The following is an 18,964-nucleotide window of genomic DNA, read 5'->3' on the forward strand; positions in this document are numbered from 1 at the left end:
TTGTATACATGTGTCCAATTATATTCTACATATGCTCTAAAAATTTTAATGAGATAGCTGCACCGGTTCGGGTGGCTGCCATACAACTCCAAAAGCAAATTTTTTATATTCGGCAAAATAATAAAGTCAGATTCATGAAACTTGGCAGTCGTGTGTCCAATTATAGGTCAAAGATATTTCTGAAGTTTTGGTGGAATTGCTTGACAGGTTCGAGCAGCTCCCATACAAGTCCAAAAGCTTATTTTAAATATTTGGAAAAATAATAAAGACAGATTCATGAAACTTGGCAGTTGTGTGTCCAATTATAGGTCAAAGATATTTCTGAAGTTTTGGTGGAATTGCTTGACAGGTTCGAGTGGCTCCCATACAAGTCCAAAAGCTTATTTTAAATATTTGGAAAAGTAATAAAGTTAGATTCATGAAACTTGGCAGTTGTGTGTCCAATTATAGATCAGATATATTAGCGAAGTTTTAGTGGAATTGCTTGGCAGGTTTGGGTACCTGCCATACAACTCCAAAAACTAATTTTAAATATTTGGAAAAATAATAAAGTCAGATTCACGAAACTTGTGTGTTCAGTTATAGATCAGACATATCCGTGAAGTTTCTATAGAATGGTTTCACAGGTTTAAGTAATTGCTATACAACAATGAAAGGTGCAGGGTATAATTCAATCGGTTCATACCGACTGAAACGTTTTTACTTGTTTTGTTTTTCTCTTTCTTGAATGTTTTTCTATTTTCTACTTAATTTTTTTGACTTGCCTGTTACAATTCTTTATTAATTTAAAATTTGCTTAGTTTAATAGAATTTTATAAAAAAAAATTCAAGCAAACAAATTGGCAAATAATCTGGACTTCATTTCAACTTGTCTTTTGTTTAATATTTTTATCCCTTTTTATAAATGTAAAACGATCACTCTTCAGGAATTTTAAACATTTCCCTTTTATTCTTTGTAATTTTGACATGTGCGTAAGCAACAATGAGGGACATTTAAACAAGCAAGCCTATTCTTGGTATAATAATAATAGATATCCATTCTTAATGGATATCTATTATTATTGCACTATGGAGTGGAATACATGTATATAGTAGATGTAAATGGAAACGTTTGTTATCTATCAACATGGTACGTTAATAATAGGGTGATGTATACTTTTACTTAATGTGATAATCAGAATTTTTCGCAAAATTGTATAAAAACAAAATATGTTAATTTTACTTTACTCAGAAACTTAACTTTACCTAAAGCTTTTGTTTAAAAATTTCAAATATTAATTATATATCAAATTTCTTTCCCAGTAGTGTGGATTTTTTACATATTGCCAAAAGGGCAAAATAATAAAATAACAAGTAAAAACGTTTCAGTCGGTATAAACCGATTGAATTATACCCTGCACCTTTCGTTATTGTGTAGCAATTACTCGAACCTGTGAAATCATTCTATAGAAACTTCACGGACATGTCTGACCTATAATTGGACATCTGACTGCCAAGTTTCATGAATCTGACTTTATTATTTTTCCAAACATTTAAAATAAGCTTTTAGACTTGTTTGGGAGCTACTCGAACCTTATTATTTTTCAAAATATTAAGAATAAGCTTTTAGACTTGTATGGGATCTACTCGAACCTGTTAAGCAATTCCACCAAAACTTCAGAAATATATGTGACCCATAACTCGACAAACAACTGCCAAGTTTCATGAATCTGACTTTATTATTTTTCCAAATATTAAGAATAAGCTTTTAGACTTGTATGGGAACTACTCGAACCTGTCAAGCAATCGCACCAAAACTTTAGAAATATGTCTTACCTATAATTGGACACACGACTGCCAAGTCTCATGAATTTGACTTTATTATTTTTCCAAATATTTAAAATAAGCTTTTAGACTTGTATGGGAGCTACTCGAACCTGTCAAGTAATTCCACCAAAACTTCAGAAATATATTTGACCCATAATTGGACACATGACTGCCAAGTTTCATGAATCTGACTTTATTATTTTTCCAAATATGCAAAATAAGCTTTTGGGGTTGTATGGCAAGTACCCGAACCTGTCAAGCAATTCCACTACAACTTCACAAATATATCTGATCTATAATCGGACACACAACTGCCAAGTTTCATGAATCTGACTTTATTATTTTTCCAAATATTAAGAATAAGCTTTTAGACTTGTATGGGAACTACTCGAACCTGTCAAGCAATCGCACCAAAATTTTAGAAATATGTCTGACCTATAATTGGACACACGACTGCCAAGTCTCATGAATCTGACTTTATTATTTTTCCAAATATTTAAAATTAGCTTCTGGAGTTGTATGGCAGGTACCCGAACCTGTCAAGCAATTTCTCCAAAACTTCAGAAATATATTTGACCTATAATTGGACACATGACTGCCAAGTTTCATGAATCTGACTTTATTATTTTGCCGAATATAAAAAATTTGCTGTTGGAGTAGTATGGCAGCCACCCGAACCGGTGTAGCTATCCCATTATAATTTTTAGAGCATGTGTAGAATATAATTGGACACGTGTATACAAAATTTTATATTTATAGCTTCATTAGTTTTTGAAATATTTAAAATAAACTCTTGGAGTTGTATGACAGCTACCCGAACTCGTTGTCCGACTTAGTCCAATAACAATAGGGTTCGTCCTTGGCACAAAAGAAAAAACTTGTGAAAGTTTGGTGTCGATTGCATTATTCGTTTTTGAGTTATCGTGCGATCGGACGGACGGACGGACGGACGGACGGACATGTCTAAATCGACGCAGAATTTTACGCTGAGCAAGAATATATATATATGTCCATACCGCAGATGACTCCTTCAAGTAGTTACAAACTCCATACCAAAGTTAATATACCCTTCACGAAGTGCAGGGTATAAAAAGTAGTGGCAAAAAAGTCAGCTTTCGATTCATATCAAAGCCTTGCAAAATCAAAAAGTCATAAACAAAAAATTATGAAAATTGGCAAAGAAGCTCTTATATATAAATTCGTATATCATAATATTTATTACTTTTTTTGGTTAATTCAAATATGTTCGGAACTATTGAATTAAGTTAAGATGTGAATGTATACAGAACAAAAATCTTGCAGTTCTACGTCTTATCACTTTGACGAATGAAATAATTTTTTGAAAAACATCAATTTTCTTTTTTACGATATTGTTTATTTTTCTCTTATAAAATGTTTTTGTTACTTAATAAAAGTGCATTTTTTGATTTATGAGATTTAAATTGTTTTTACTCTCAAAAAATTTTAATATATAGATAAGAACTGACCTTTGAGCATATAAAAGTTGAACAGCACTATGTGTATATCATATAAATTTTATACAGATTTGCTGCAGAACTTATTGATTTTTGTGCAATGTTTATTTTCTCATTAGTTTAATAAGCCTGTTACGCAGCACAGACGATTATATGATTTTATACACGCTTCATTCTTAGTATCGTTATAAAGTTGTTATACATTTTCTGCAAAATAAAATAAAATAAGCAAAGAAATATAACTCGTATATGAATCATAATAAAATAACACATATATATGAAATAAAGTTATATTCAAAGAATATAGTGGGGTGAAATATTTCTGTTACTTTGTTTATTTGATTGTTTTTAAACAAGACGTAGGGAAGTGAATTTTGTATTTTTTGTTTCGAAATTTAATTTCATGTTCATTTCAAATCATTACTGATTGGTTGACTACAATAAGTAAGGTATATCTCGGGATAATAAGGCCTAAACGTTAAAAAACAATGGAACAAAACCACAAATTTTACCTAAGTTACTAATTTGGAGACATCTGCTCACACATATTTTTTCACGCATTACTTCAATATGGTATTTTCGTATTTACTTTTGCGCTTAGCATAAAATAGTGAACAAGCATATGTATTTTTTCTCAATTTTTCAGCTATAAGTATTTCATAAAATTGATCGTTGAAGTTCAACTTTTTAGATTTTTACATTATTTAAGATTGATGTAAACTTTTAGAAAACTTAAGTTTGTTAGATTGTAATAAAAAATGTTTTTAGTGACATAAACAAATTATCGTCCCATGAGTTTAATAAGACCTGTTAAACATTTTGCTAGATCTGATTACCTTCATTTACTTTTTTCTCACTCAATTTGTCCGAAGCTTATAATATTGTATAAGTATCCCCAATTTTAAACAGTAAAAAGCAATCAATTATAAGACATAACAAAGATTTATTCATCAAAAGTCTAAATCCCGAAAATAACATTTAAAAAAGTATTTAATTTTAAAAGTACAAAATTATTACAAATTTGAAATGTTATGTTTAGTTCCTATAATTTTTTGTTTTTTGGTTAAACCTCGAGTATTTGTACCTACTTTATAAGCTGTATGCCATACGTTCATATAAAACTAATTGCCTTAAAACTAATTGCCTTATGATTTGTTAAAAATACTTCGTCTTTTGAAAATACATTAACACTATAAAAGCAAATTGGATAATTTTTATTTATTCAATGGTTTTCTATTTCCTAGGTCTTATTACCCCGAGATACTTTAGTGCACGTATATGGATGTAATTATATATTTTTCAGCGACTTGTTATTTTATCTAATTTTTCGTAATGTTTCTTCCTCCTTTAAAGAAATTACTAATATACGCACATTTATATTTTAACACATTGATTCTCAATGTATTACCGTTGAGCACATCTAAAATACCAAAAATGTGAATATAAAAAAAACTTACGTTGTATTATTTTTGAACATATACATAACTAACTATCGAAGTGATAAATATGATTTCTAGCGAAGAGAATAAAAACCTAATATTTTATGTAACAAATTTGCTATATATAATTTGTATTTTATGTAACGAGTTTGCTATATATATATAATTTCTTTAAATTTAAGGGTTGTACTTGTGATACAGGGGCTTAGAGTAAGAGCTCAACGTGTTAATTTTGTTTTGATGTTTTCGAACATATTTGAAATTAGTGCGATTCGTACTAGCGGCTTCTAGTTGTATTCCATTTCTTAACAAATGTTTCTTCCATCGTAATTTGCAAGTCTTATGTACACCAAAAAAGAAAAGTAAAATAGGGTACGATAGGCAGAAAGTTGTCATTTTCTTTCTACAATGTACAAGTATTATTTTCAGGAAAAAATTATAAGCTTTTTTTTTTCATTTCATCTCTAAATTGTTTATTTTGAATGGTACACATGTTCCAATTTTGTCCAGCAATATTTTAAAAATGGAATAATCATATTTAAGCCAACCTAATTAGTTTACTTTCAACTCACAGTAAGAGTAAATGATTTGAAAAAATTTGAGAATATAAAAAAATTTATGTGTTTTTATTTTTTTTGTTCCAAAAGTGGCCATGTGCGCCATCAATGTAACTTTTTTTTTACTGATAAATTCTATTACTTGTTCGAGTTTCATATTTTGTTTTTATTTTCTTTTTTTCCTTTTTAGCACTTTTCCAAAAAAATTTTGAAAAAAAATGCTTATTAGTTTCACTCTGTCCGTTCGTCCGATGGTTCATCCGTCCGTCCGTCTGTCCGTGTGTCTGCTTAAAAAACTTCTACATCCTTGAAGATAGAAAGCTGAAATTTTATATGTTCATAGATCTTTACTAGAAACTTATTTTCGCAGAACAAAATCTTCACCTATCTCCCGCTAAAAAATATAATTATTTTTCTTAACTCACACAATTAAATCTTAAAACCGAACATTATATTAAGCCTTCTTTCAATTTATTTTTGCTTTATTTCAAAGGCTACATAAATCGTTCATCTTATATATATGCAATTCTAGAAATAGTTTCGTATATGAATGAAAATAATTCTAATAGTATGGTAGGTATACATAGATTGTATTTAAAAGCAGTATTCTCATTTGTTGAAGGGCTACAATACAAACCATTGGTTTTACCCAACTTTATTTTTTAATTATTTCGAATTATTGTTTTTTCTTTATTAAATAAATATTTATATAAGGTTCCTCGGTGAAGGTAGTAAAACAGGTCAAAACCTAGAAGAGTGTGCAAAATTAGGTCTGATAGTAAGTTTGAAGCAGTCTATGTAATAGAAAAAATATCTTATCAGATTACAAGAACTTTTAGGAGTAGTCATAGCATCAAAGAGAAAAATGACTTTAAATGGAGAACTCCATGGAACTTAAAGTTCCCGAATGTGGTAGGCCAATTTTTCCGATTGAGTGCTTCAACTCCCATAACCGAAAATTATGTTATTTTAGAACATCTCTAGAATTCTGGGGAGATTTATTTAACAATATCATGATTGAGCTTATAGTAAAGCTAATTCGGTTGAAAATTTCGATCAGCGAACTTTCAGGATTTCCAGGAGTAAAAAAACCGTGATCTATCCGGCACAGAAAGGCCACAAAATTGAGTGAAAGAAAGCGGTGCGGTTTTTGGGTTTCCCGCAAGTATATAAACCTTTTTTTATAAACGGTATATGTCATACCATCAAAAAATATAATTATTTTTCTTAACGCGAACAAATAAACCAGAAATTTCAGCATTAGGTTAACGCTTCCTTATTTTTTTTTTTGTTTTATTTCAATGATTGCATAAACTCTCATCCTAAACGTATGCAATATTTGGAATATATTCGTATATGAATGAAACTAATATTAAAAATATAGTATGTACAGTATTTTCACTTGTTGAAGGGAAAAGTTCTACAATACAGGACATTGGTTTAACTCATACTTTTTTGATATATGATATATGAATTGAATCTAATATTTGTATGTTTTCTTTTTTTTTCTAAATTGCCTGTTAAAGGTTCTGTTAAACTTCGACTTTGTTGATCCTTTGAATTTATAAATAAAAATAAAAAAAATTAACAAATTTACTCTGTTCTCTTGCTTAAATGTTATATTAGATAAGATTACATTCGCAGATTGTCGGGGGTCAACCACAGACCAGGTCAGTGCTGCCCTAAAAACTTATTGTAACGTCCCACCACTTAGAAAACACCAGCTAGGGCTATAATCGCCACGTTATTACAGATTCCTGCAATTACCGAGAGTGCCACCACATATTCCTATAAAATGAGTCAATCACCTCCTGGTCTTGAAGTGCTTCACAAAAGTAGATACGAGTAATATGCTCCGCCGTCTCATTTTCATCATGGCAAAATCTACAGAAATGGTTTCTAGGTTGTTCCAATTTGTGCAATTTATAGCATCAACTTGGCCTCCCCCTCTTAGACGCCAACAGTTCCTTGGCCCTTTTGATGGAAGGAATAAGAGCTTTGCCTGCCTCATTTCCGACGCACTATGAAAGCGTGAATAAATGCATTGGAGGCAAGTTTAACAAAACCTCCAAGCACCCGATTCTCTGCAGTCTTGAGAGCCGGGCCCTGCCGAACACAATGTCAAGATGCGAATTCCAAGTAAATGGCTTACCCAACGTAACTCACAGAACCTTAACACGATCAGTGAGGCCAATCTCCTATCCAAAAAGCCCGACCGTAGTCCATCCAATTTCCTCCTCCTAGTAAAAGGAACAATCTCAGTTTTAGAAGGATTTACCGTCAACCCCGCCTCCACAAACCATCGTTGGACCAGATTATGATGACCAAATCGACCGATTATCCCTGACAAATAACGCAATGATCGTGTAGACGACATTGTAGACTATCAAGGGATCAGATTATCGCCGAAAGGACTCCCCCATTTGAACACCCCCTGAAGGTCGCAGCCACAAGCCGCGTATCGCCGAGGGATACATGCACAGCCCTGCTCTCAAGCATACGTAAGATCCATCCACAGCCCTGCTCTCAAGTATGCTCAAGATCCATCCACACATCAGTTTGTCAATACCTCTCCTTCTTCGGGCGACCATATTTGAGCCATATGAGGTATTGTTGAAAGCACCCTTTGTATCCTTAAGAGCGGCCTGTGCGAAATCCTTTTGCTCCCAGAACTTCTCCATTTTGAAGATGAGTTTCAGTAAAGCCATGTTGGTGGACTTGGACACCTGATAGGCGTACTGATACGTAAACAGGTGATCGCAGTAAAGGAAGTTTCTCTCATGAACCTCTCCCCAATTCCCTCCAACGTATCGATGATAAATGACGACAGAGTGACCGGTCTAATCGAGTTGGGATCCCTAGTCATCTCCCTACCAAGTTTGGGAATGAAAGGCACCAGCGCACTGGACCATGTACGCGGGACATATCCAGAAGCAAGACTGGCTCTAAAGAACCTTTTGAGGATGGGGTGACATAATAATCATACTAATGTACTATCCTATTACTTACAAAGGGCAGACCAGCGTGAGGTCCCCCTAATCCTATTTACAAATTACCAATTACCACCTGCTTTTCAGTTCGGCTAGCGTAGTCCACTAGTCGTTCCAGTTCCATAGGAGGGCACTCTATATTTTTATCAAAGTAGGCCGAATATATTATGAGGTTACGACTTCCTTGTAGGGGCACATAAGCTGCCACCAGATTCCCTTGACAGAATTGTGAAATTGAAAAAAAGTCATTATGTTTCTCAAACAGTAAGCAAGCAGTAAGAGTCGATTGTCCCACTCTTTTATTGTATAACGATATCCCATTCATGCCGCATACGACAAAAATTTGAGGTGCAGTTTACCCCCTCTATATTGTACTCATTTTCGAGCTACAGCCTGTTGAAAAAAAGGGTATCACAATTTTCTTGCATATAAATAGAACCATACAACATAGATTATCATGAGGATTGTTCTTTAATTTTTGTCTTAACAATTAATTTGGTTTGAACCATAGTTTTCAATCAGAATTTTTAATTTTTTTTTGAATTTTTTTTTTTAAAACTCGAAAATTTTTGTTATTATTACTTTTTTTTGTTTTTTGTTTTATGTGCTACGATGAGATTAACTTTTTTCCATTTATTTGACCATTTAGTTATTCTTGCTTCCTGTAATTTCTTTGCCGATTCTTCAACACTAGATCCTATTGCTAATTATGCTGTATTGTTGGCAAATGTAGTCATATCTTCATTCCTCAATTCACTTGTATAATGTTCATTATAATATTGGACCCAGAATATTGCTTTAAAATAAATCACACCCACTCTAATTTCTCTAAGCGGGGAGTACTTGTCGTTCTTTTGATTCTTTACAGTAAAAGTGTAAATTTCTTAACTTTAAATAAAAAACCTATAGTAAATAGAACTACATATAGTGATTTCATCCATTACAAAATCATTTACTAAACAAACAGTAGATTTAATTTCATTTGGTTGAAAAATTTTTTCCAAATGTTCGGCTTTGCCTTTATTGCTAACGATCCATCTATTTTTCAATGGGCGGTTTCATTTATTGCCTTCATTCTATAACGAATAACTTCTTGCTTTAGTTTCCGATAAGTCCTTTCTATAACTTTTGTATTATATTGATTTCAAATTTTCTATTTTTCTTTCGAGGGTTTAAGAAAGTCTATTTCCTATCATTTTATGGTCCGGGTGACTTGCCATTTACGTCCGCCCTTCTTTTTTGCTCTATCAAATCAGTTGAGCTTTAAGATACCTTTAAGATAGCTTTAAGATTGCAATTACTTGACATTTTATTGAATTAAGAGAATCTAGCATTTCTCCAGCCGGCTTCCTCAATTAAATTAATAAAGCGTTTTTTAAGTCTACAGAATTGGAATTGTTATTTCTAATAAAAATTTTTATGAAATCTCTTTGGATATGTAAACGTAAATAAGATTTGGGATTTTATTGGCATTTCTAGGCCAATAATTCAGATTGCCTTTAGAATGATAGCAACACATCAATTCCTAGGTAGGTAACTTTTAATCCTTAAAATTATTGTTTTTTATATTACGTCTCGAAGAACAATATGCAAAACAAACGTTGAAGTTTTCTTTAGTAAACTTAAGCTTAACCATGGTTGGTTGGTTGGTTGGTTGACGTGGCAGCAGGTTCATTGCACCCCAATTGGCACAAATATGTCATTTTGCTATCACTACTCCATGAGTACCAGATTGTTATTGAGCACACGATTTTAGGGCCTATCTGAGCCAACTGCTTCTTTTCAGGAATCTATTAAAATCTCCGAATTTTATCTTCAATATCCCATCGAGCTCCGTCACTCATGCTCCGAATCTCGTGACCAGTCTGGGCCCGCTCATAGTCGAACACGTAGAGATAGTGAAAAATTATCTTCTTCTTGTCCATTTCGCGGCAGAGGAGACACAGTGTGCTGAAGGGCAGTCCCAGCCTAGCCACATGCTCCATCGACATACATGCTCCAGTGTCCCGTATAGAGTGCCGCGAAGCAGGAATATCCCTTTGAGACAGTAGTTCATCCATTTTCCTAAGATCCCATTCTGGCCACATCTTCCTTGCCGTCCCGCATGTAGACAGGGCTCGCGATAAATAGTGTCTATGTATATTCATTTTCACTGCGCTGATGGAACAAAAACTCGTTCCGCCACAAAAATGTTCATAGGTGAGCAACACCTCCCAGAGTGTGACAGCACAAGTGAATTTAATGTGCCAGTTTACCAGGACACGCAGCCCCCTGAATGCTACCACCTTGGTACGATTGTATGCCTTCTCTATCGCTCGCTATCACATAAACGCATAAAAAGTATATATTATCAGTACAATATTAAATTAACAGTATTAACAATATTAAATCTTTACAAATATATTATTTCTTTTATTTTTTCGTGCAAGTATGAAAAACAAGTAATAACATAAGGTCTGAGAATTAAGGCCATATATTATAACTTTAAATTCATGTGTAATGTGTTCAAAATTATTTGGTCCTGTTAGCTTTTCATTGTATTAAAAAGGAAATGTCTAAAAATGTAAAAGTCGGGTATTATAGTTTTAAAAATAATACTTAACGTTATACATAAATATACAATATACACAAAAATATATCTACCCAAGCATATTACGTTATAATGAAAAATTTAAAAAAAGAAGTGAAAAAATTAAATTTTCACACAGTGAATTCTTTAAAACATTTGAATTTTTTTTGATTCATACTTTTCAATACCCATCAATATAAAATTACATGTTAATAAAAAACTTTTTTTTTGTTAAGATATATTCCTTTTCCGGTTTAATTAAATTATGTGAAGTAATGAAATTTTCGTTTTTATTTCAGGTTTAGATGATTTACTAAAATTCACTGGAAATGAATCAGTTGTGGATCATTTTAAATTAGTAATACGTGATGGAAATAGTCTGCTCGTTGGAGCAAGGTAAGTTCTGTTCAAAAAAGGAATAATATAAATTAAAACAGGAATCTTTCCATTGAAATATAAATTTTATTATTTTTTTTTTAATTTAATCAACTTCAGCAATTAGTATACAGTATTATCCGAATCTTTTAAAGTAATATAATTATAAACACGTTTATGCTTACAATTTTTGGATTCAGTTATCTGAATCTAAAAAAAAATATCGGCTTTTGATGGTCGAATTTTTTTTTGCACTTTTGGCTGAAGACTGTAAAAGGACGGACAAAAGCTTCAAAACCAAACTTTATAGGATATATTAAATTACAAATTTATTATATTAATTAAATTACAAGAATTATTATCAAATTATAAAATTAACGTTATAAAACTGTTATAAAAAAATTATTTGAAGGTTTTAAAATTTAGAATTTTGATGGTGCAAATGATGATAATTATATCACATTTTTCTCCTTTTTTGGAAATATTTTTCTATCACTTGGTTTGTACTAAAAATATTCTTTTATTCATTAATAGGTTAGGATTTATATACCTCTCCAAAATTTGAGAGTTCTGACTAAATTTCATATTTTTAAATAATTCTTTCTTAAATTAATTTTCAAAAGAGTTAGTTCTATCTTTTAGACATGTAATGCTGGCTTAAGGCTCCAGCACAACATGATCTTCAGGCATGTTGTGCATATACTCGTATGTACTATAACACTATAAAAAATGTGAATGAATAACAACTTTTTTTTAACCTTGACAGTTTTCTATAAAGTAAGGTTTATTCAGCTTTTAGACAAAGCTCAGGCATTTCAAGGAAAAACAGGTGTACTTGACATTTCATTTTTGGGTTGCTGTTTCCGGGGTTTGGGAAGCAGTACCATTTATTTCACGTAAAAAGAACTCCAAAACTATTTAAAAGGAAGAAATTACTATAATATTTTTTGGCTTTTTGCGGAGCAAGGATCTCCGCATTCTATACTAAAGTGAGTAGATCTATTTGCCTTTGCCTTAGCCCACTTTCTACTTACTTAGCTGCCCAAAAAAAAAAAACCAAACTTTACTGTATTTCAATGCATGTGATAATGTGATAAAAAAGCTCGATACCAACATTCAATCCTATCTATATTATCAGAATCTTTGATTTTTAATAAAACTAATCAACATTTAGTATTTACTATCTTTTATTTATAATTTAAATTATATAATTCTTGTATATAGCATTTTATTTTGTTTAGAGAGATAAGATTTTCTTGATATCTATAAACTGACTTACGAAATTTGTGACATATTCGTTAAGGTTATACTCATTTCTATTGCTTCGATCGTTTTTAATGTAAATTCTATGAAATGAAAAATAACATAATATTTTTAAAAATAAATTTTTATCTAATAAAATCTAGTTTCATTTCAGTTCGCTGTTTTTTATACGCTCTTGTTTACTTCAAAAGTGCTTATTAGTTTCATTCTGCTCGAGCGTCCGGCCATCCGTCAGTCGGTCTGTGTATCTGTTTACGAAACTTTTACACCCTGAAGATAGAAAACTGAAATTTTGAATTTATATTTTTACCGACCGTATTGTGTAAACAATAGGTAGGTTATGTGATGGCAACAAATTTTGCATATCGAGTTTTCGGTGGGAACGTACTTCTCCATAGTAGGGAAGTGTAAATAAACTATTTTTAGCAACCTGTGGGTCTGTCGGTCTGTCGGTCTGTGTGTGCACGCGTGTATCTCAAGTTCGGCTGAACCGATTTTGATGAAATTTTATATGTAAGTTTGTTTCCACCATGGCACGGATCGATCAACTTTTGGTATATATCAGGCCTCGGGAACTGCACTTTTTAGCGGGCCTGTTTTACATTTTTGAACATTTTCAAGAAAATATTCAACCGATTTACTTGAAATTTTATATATAAGCTCAGCTCGACCGTCCGTAAAAATTCGTATGTTTTGGAAGAAATCAGGCATCGGCAACTAGACGTTTACTACGGGCCAAATATACATTTTTGTGTATATAAAGAGAAATAATCAACCGATTTCATTGAAATTTAATATATGAACTCCTCGTATTAAAACAATGAACATATAAATTTTTTGGAAAGATCAGGGCTCGAAAACGGATTTGCGGGCCGATTTTACATTTTTCACCATTTTGAAGAAAGTATTGAACCGATTTACTTGAAATTTCATATATAAGCTTTGCTCGATCATACGCAAAAATTCCTAACTTTTGGAAGAAATCAGGCATCAGCAACTGGGCGTTTACTACGGGCCAAACATACACTTTTGTGTATATAAAGAGAAATAATCAACCGATTTCATTGAAATTTAATATATGAATTCCTCATATTAAAGCAATGAACATATAACTTTTTTGGAAAGATCAGGGCTCGAGAACTGATTTGCGGGCCGATTTTACATTTTTCACCATATCCACAGAACAAATTGATAGAATTTCTTGAAATTTGATATTTGAGTTCTGGTTGTTACCCAAACTAACTGGCGAGCATTTCAGGGAATTCGGGTAGCACAAAGCGAAACTCTACTTAGAGCCAAATTTACATTTTTCTAAGTATGTTAACTATAAGCTTACTAATGTCCTAAAAATTGGAAAGAAGTATTTAACAGACATTTTTATAATATTCTGTAACACTTTCATTTAACTAGACAATACACAATGCGGTCGGTTATGTGCTGACCACATCAGATTTTTTTTATTTTGAAATTATCTAATTACCAAAGTTTATTCTTTTTTTTGTTTTCAATAGTATTTATTATTTTGAGACGAAATTATAAAAGAAATTTTAATGTCTCATTCAGTTGGCGTGATACCATTGCAAAAATTTTTTTATAAAATCCAAAAGAAAGAGAATCAGAAAGTCAATCAGTAAAATATGATCCGATATTTTATGAGACATTCATGAGACATTTTATGTACATCGTGAAGCGATTGTAATTTTTTATTTAGTTGAACGTTTTTATTTGTGTGACAGATTTTAATAGCTTTGTGGGTAAAGGTTTTTTTTTATTCTGTTGGGTTCTTTTCAGTGAAGGTTTATATTTGTTTATTAGAAAGGTTTTTTTAATTTTTTGTTTACTTTTTGAGTTACATATGTTCGAAACAAAATAATTTTTTTTTTATGTTTTAAAAATTAATATTTAAAAATTTTTTCATTTCCTATTTTTTTTTTTTTTTTTAAATAAAAACTTTTTCAAGCAATATATTTAACCTTTTATTTCTTAAAAAAAATAGATATTTTTGAGTACTCATATTTTTTATTTAAAAAAAAAAAAATACAAAACAAAACATAAAATCCATAAGTTCTATGTTCTATTTACTGAAATGCCATATTCAACACTTATTATTTAATTAACTTTAATACAGCTTAAAACTTAGTTTTTCAATACAGCTTACAGCTTAAATATCCAATATTCATTATTTTTTCAATAATTTTAAAAATATGGATACCTATTTTTTAATAAACTTACAGCTTTCATCAGCTTGTGAAATTCTGAGTTTATAAAATGAGATCTCATTTACATTTTTTAAATACGTCTCATAAAGAGAAATACTATATTGTAAAAATATTGATTTTGTCCACTAAAATATAATCTAAAAAAAAAAAACAGCTTTACGTTCACTAGATCAAATAACGAAAAAGGAGAAATCGACTTATACTTTTTAATACTAAAAAATATTTCTTGTGCATTTTAACTTCTACAGCGAAATTTATAAGCGAATTAAAACGATGTTGCAAAACAGAACTCTTTTTATTTTCTTCTTTTTTATACTAATGAGAGAACGCTTTATCGCTTTAAAATAATTTAAAAGATCATGTAAAGAAAACAAAAAAAATCGCTGCAAAAATTTCGCAGATTATTTCTTTTTGTTTTTCGTTTATATTTGGTTTGTGTAAGAAGTCTATATGACAAAATACGTTTACTTTAATGAGAAGCTATATCATATGATGTGTTTTCTGTTTTTTATTTTGCGGTGAAATTCATATTTTTACGATAAAGTATTTTTCTTTATGAGACGTTTTAAAAAACTATGAATGAGATCTCATTTAACGAAAAACTTCAAACACTGACTAGAACGCTAAAAATGGCATTTTTTTAAATATTTATTGCAATGTTATTCATCAGTGCTGTATAATCAACTATCATACATCCATAAGAATATTTGAAATTTAATCCTCCGGCTTAATAACTGCTGGTCCACTGCAATCCATTTTGCTCGTTCTGAGTCTCTGTACAGGGATCTTCCCAAAATAGTGCCTTAGAATATGGCTGTCCTTTTCAATGGCGCTTGCTAATGCGCTATTGTTACCAGTCTTCAGCACCTCTCCCTCCGTCTTCCTTCTGGCCAACCATTTTACAGATTCTTCTCCATTTTCTATGTGGATATTCTTCTATTATGAGCCTGGCAAATCTCTAAGGTTTTGGGATGAAGACGATAATAATGTGGGCCTGAAGGATTTAATCCCATCTCCACAGCCAATTCCGGGCTCCTCCACGTGCTTTCTGGATCTGCTCTGCCACGCATCTCTTCAGTTCTCTGCCTATTTCCTGGCCTCTTCAGATGTTTTCTTCGTTCACGGAAAAGTAAGTACTACCTTACGCCGGCATCACTGAGTGTTGGGTCATCCAACGGCGGCAGGTAGGGTCGATTCGTACCTCTCCTTTTCTATTCTTGACTGGATAATTTTCCCTCTTTGGATGATATCACAGCTCCGAGTAAGAGAGGCCTGCTCCCTTTGGGAATCCCCGGTTATGTGGTATACGTAGAAGAGATGTTCTTCATGTCCATTTTCTTGTAAGCGTCAAGGAGGTTGGTTTCCATATTGCTCACAAAGCTTTTGAAATTTTCAAGAGCTATTTCCAAATAATTCAACTGCAGCTGTTGAAGCAATTTCTCCAGGGCAAGAATAAAGATTAACATTTTCATTCAAAAAAGGTTGAGACAAACCAATGATTTGTGTTGTAGCCAATTTCCCTTAAACAAATGAAAATACTCGTTTGAAATACCATCTATGTACTCCTACTACACTATTAATATGTTAATATAATGATATACGAAACTATTTCTAGGAGGTAGGAAAAATTTTCTTCCAACGAAATTAACTTCCTTCCACTAAAATTTCAAACTCCTACAATCTGGGGTCCAGAAGAAAAACGACATCAAAAATTTGGTAAAAACGGGTGATGGTAAATTTTAATTTAAAAAATTCTACACAACTGAAATAAGCACATATAACGTATAAAAAAACAAGCATCAAAAATATTCTGTATACACAATTTGACAAATACAAATTTCAGTGTTAACAACGTGGCAGGGACAACATTAAATAAATTCTGAACATAACACATCGTCAAATTTTTGTCTCAATGTGTCTGACGCGTCGTAGAAGCAATTCCGAAGATACCCGAAAATGAAATAAGAAAATCTGAACCACGCAAGCATATTTCGCATGATAATAATTTTATTACAATAGCGAAAATTATACCCACAAGAAAAGCAAATAAGGACCGATCAAACCCTAATAATTGCAGATCAATTAGTTTATTATTAAACATAAGCAAAAGTTATGAGAAAATACTGAACAAGATTATAGTTGAAAATAAAAATAATATCATACGAGACAATCAATTTGGATTTAGAGAAAAACTTGTTATAGATAATACACGTAATAAATAACTAACTCTCAGGCATAATGCTGGGAACTTAACCAAAAAACTGCGTGGCATCTTGTTTCATTAATATGGAGAAAGCCCTCGATTTTGTTTGGATCGAAGTACTTATACACATATTATTGGAAAATAAATTTCCAATTAGTATGCTAATTAGCATATTAAACTAATTGAGCTAAGTTCACCAAATTTTCACAAATGATTCATTGTAGTAAGTGCCAGAACCCTATTTAAGTTGGACATGATCGGGGTACCGGTTCGGGTAGCTGCCATACAACTTCAAAATTTATTTGGCTATATCTCAGAAACTATAAAAGTTGTGGTATTGAAATTTAACACAAGCGAATATATTAGTAGGGCCAATGTTTCTCATAAAAGTCGTTGAAATTACTTGGCTCCTTCGGGTACCTGCCATACAACTTCAAAAGTTATTTGACTATATTTCAGAAACTATTAAAGCTATGGTATTAAAATTTCACACAAACGAATATATTAGTAGGGCCAATGTGTCTCATAAAAGTCGTTGAAATTACTTGGCTCCTTCCGGTACCTGCCATACAACTTCAAAAGCTATTTGGTTATATCTCAGAAACTATAAAAGCTGTGATATTGAGATTTCACACAAGTGAATATATTAGTAGGGCCAATGTGCTTGATAAAATTCGCTAAAATTTATTGGCTCTTTCTGGTAGCTGCCATACAACTTCAATAGTAGTTTGGCAAAACCAGTATTTTGAAAAACACATAGTACTGAAATTTTGCATAAATTAATATGGTAATACGGCAAATTAAAGTCATAGTCTGCCCCATAGTTAGTTATGGCAAATTAATTATTCGCACAGAGGATAACACATTCGTATGGGTATCAAAGAGTTGACAAGGTCAAGTCTATTTTTTTTCTCGTTTTTAGCCTAAACTTAATAATAATTTCTTGTTAATTTGCAAAATATATAGTAGGATTTTATTACTTTTTTTTTTTAAATATGTTATTTATTGGTTCTTTTTGATACGTTTTTATAATTCAAAATAAAACTAAAGAATATCTCTCTTATAATCATTTAATGTACATGGTTACAAACAGCAACTCTCTCCAAAATTTATATATATAAAAATATTTTTAGGTATTTTTAGATGTAAATGAATTAAAACATAAAGGGAAGGTGATAATTTTTTTTCTTCATATAAATTCTATACATTTTGCTAAAAACCATAAAAGGAAAGTTTGGGTTGCTCCCTTTACCCGGTGGTCTTATAATTAACAGGGCAGTGAATCATATATTTAAAAATGTATTTAATTATAAAAGAAAAATTGTAGCTTTTAAATTTCTGTAAAACTTTATATTACCAATAAAAGCATTTTAAAAATTAAAATTAAAATTAGGTTTTGCTTACTGATACTCTTTACTTTATCAAATAGCGAATGCATACATACATACGTTTTAAGTACTTTTCCAAAAAATGTTTGGAAAAACTGCTTATAAGTTGCACTCTATGCGTCCGTTCGTGGACGTTTTTACAAAATTTCTACACCTTTGAAGATAGAAAGCTGAAGTTTTATATATATGTACATAGATTTTTACTAGAAATTTATTTCCATAGAATAAAATTTTTCTTATATCCTCCCCTAAAAGTTATACCCCCCCAAAACTTGGGCATTTTAAAAGTATTTATTGCAGTGAAACTATAAGAATTTTTCAAATTTTTTTATTTATTTATTTATTTTATTATTTATTGCTCCAAAAATATTTCAAAATAATACAATAATTAAATATAAGTATATACAGAGATATAGATATATGTTATCTTTACAGCTGAAATATTCTATATTATTTTAATTTTTTATGAATTTACAATAATATGTTACAGTAAGGAAAAACGGAGTATTCAAAAAACCTTCTACAAAAAATTTTATTTAAAAACTTAAATTCTATAATTATGCTAGAGTTAGTACCTGTTTCTTAAATTATGTTAATAAGCCTTAAAAAATAATTAGTGATTTAAATCCCTAATTAGTAGGTTATCAGAAAAAACAATATTTTTAACGAACAAGCTATAA

General features: G+C 31.1%; 1 protein-coding gene across 1 annotated transcript in view; it reads left to right on the forward strand.

The window, feature by feature from the left end:
* Positions 1-18,964, forward strand: part of LOC129613704 (semaphorin-1A) — a 270,807-nt gene that overhangs the window by 149,229 nt on the left and 102,614 nt on the right. The window contains 1 exon segment of the mRNA XM_055527877.1: positions 11,136-11,232. Coding sequence (XP_055383852.1) covers positions 11,136-11,232 — 97 coding nt within the window.

The sequence above is a fragment of the Condylostylus longicornis genome, unplaced genomic scaffold (assembly GCF_029603195.1).
Source record: "Condylostylus longicornis isolate FDR11 unplaced genomic scaffold, ASM2960319v2 ptg000089l, whole genome shotgun sequence".
Classification (NCBI taxonomy): Eukaryota; Metazoa; Arthropoda; class Insecta; order Diptera; family Dolichopodidae; genus Condylostylus; species Condylostylus longicornis.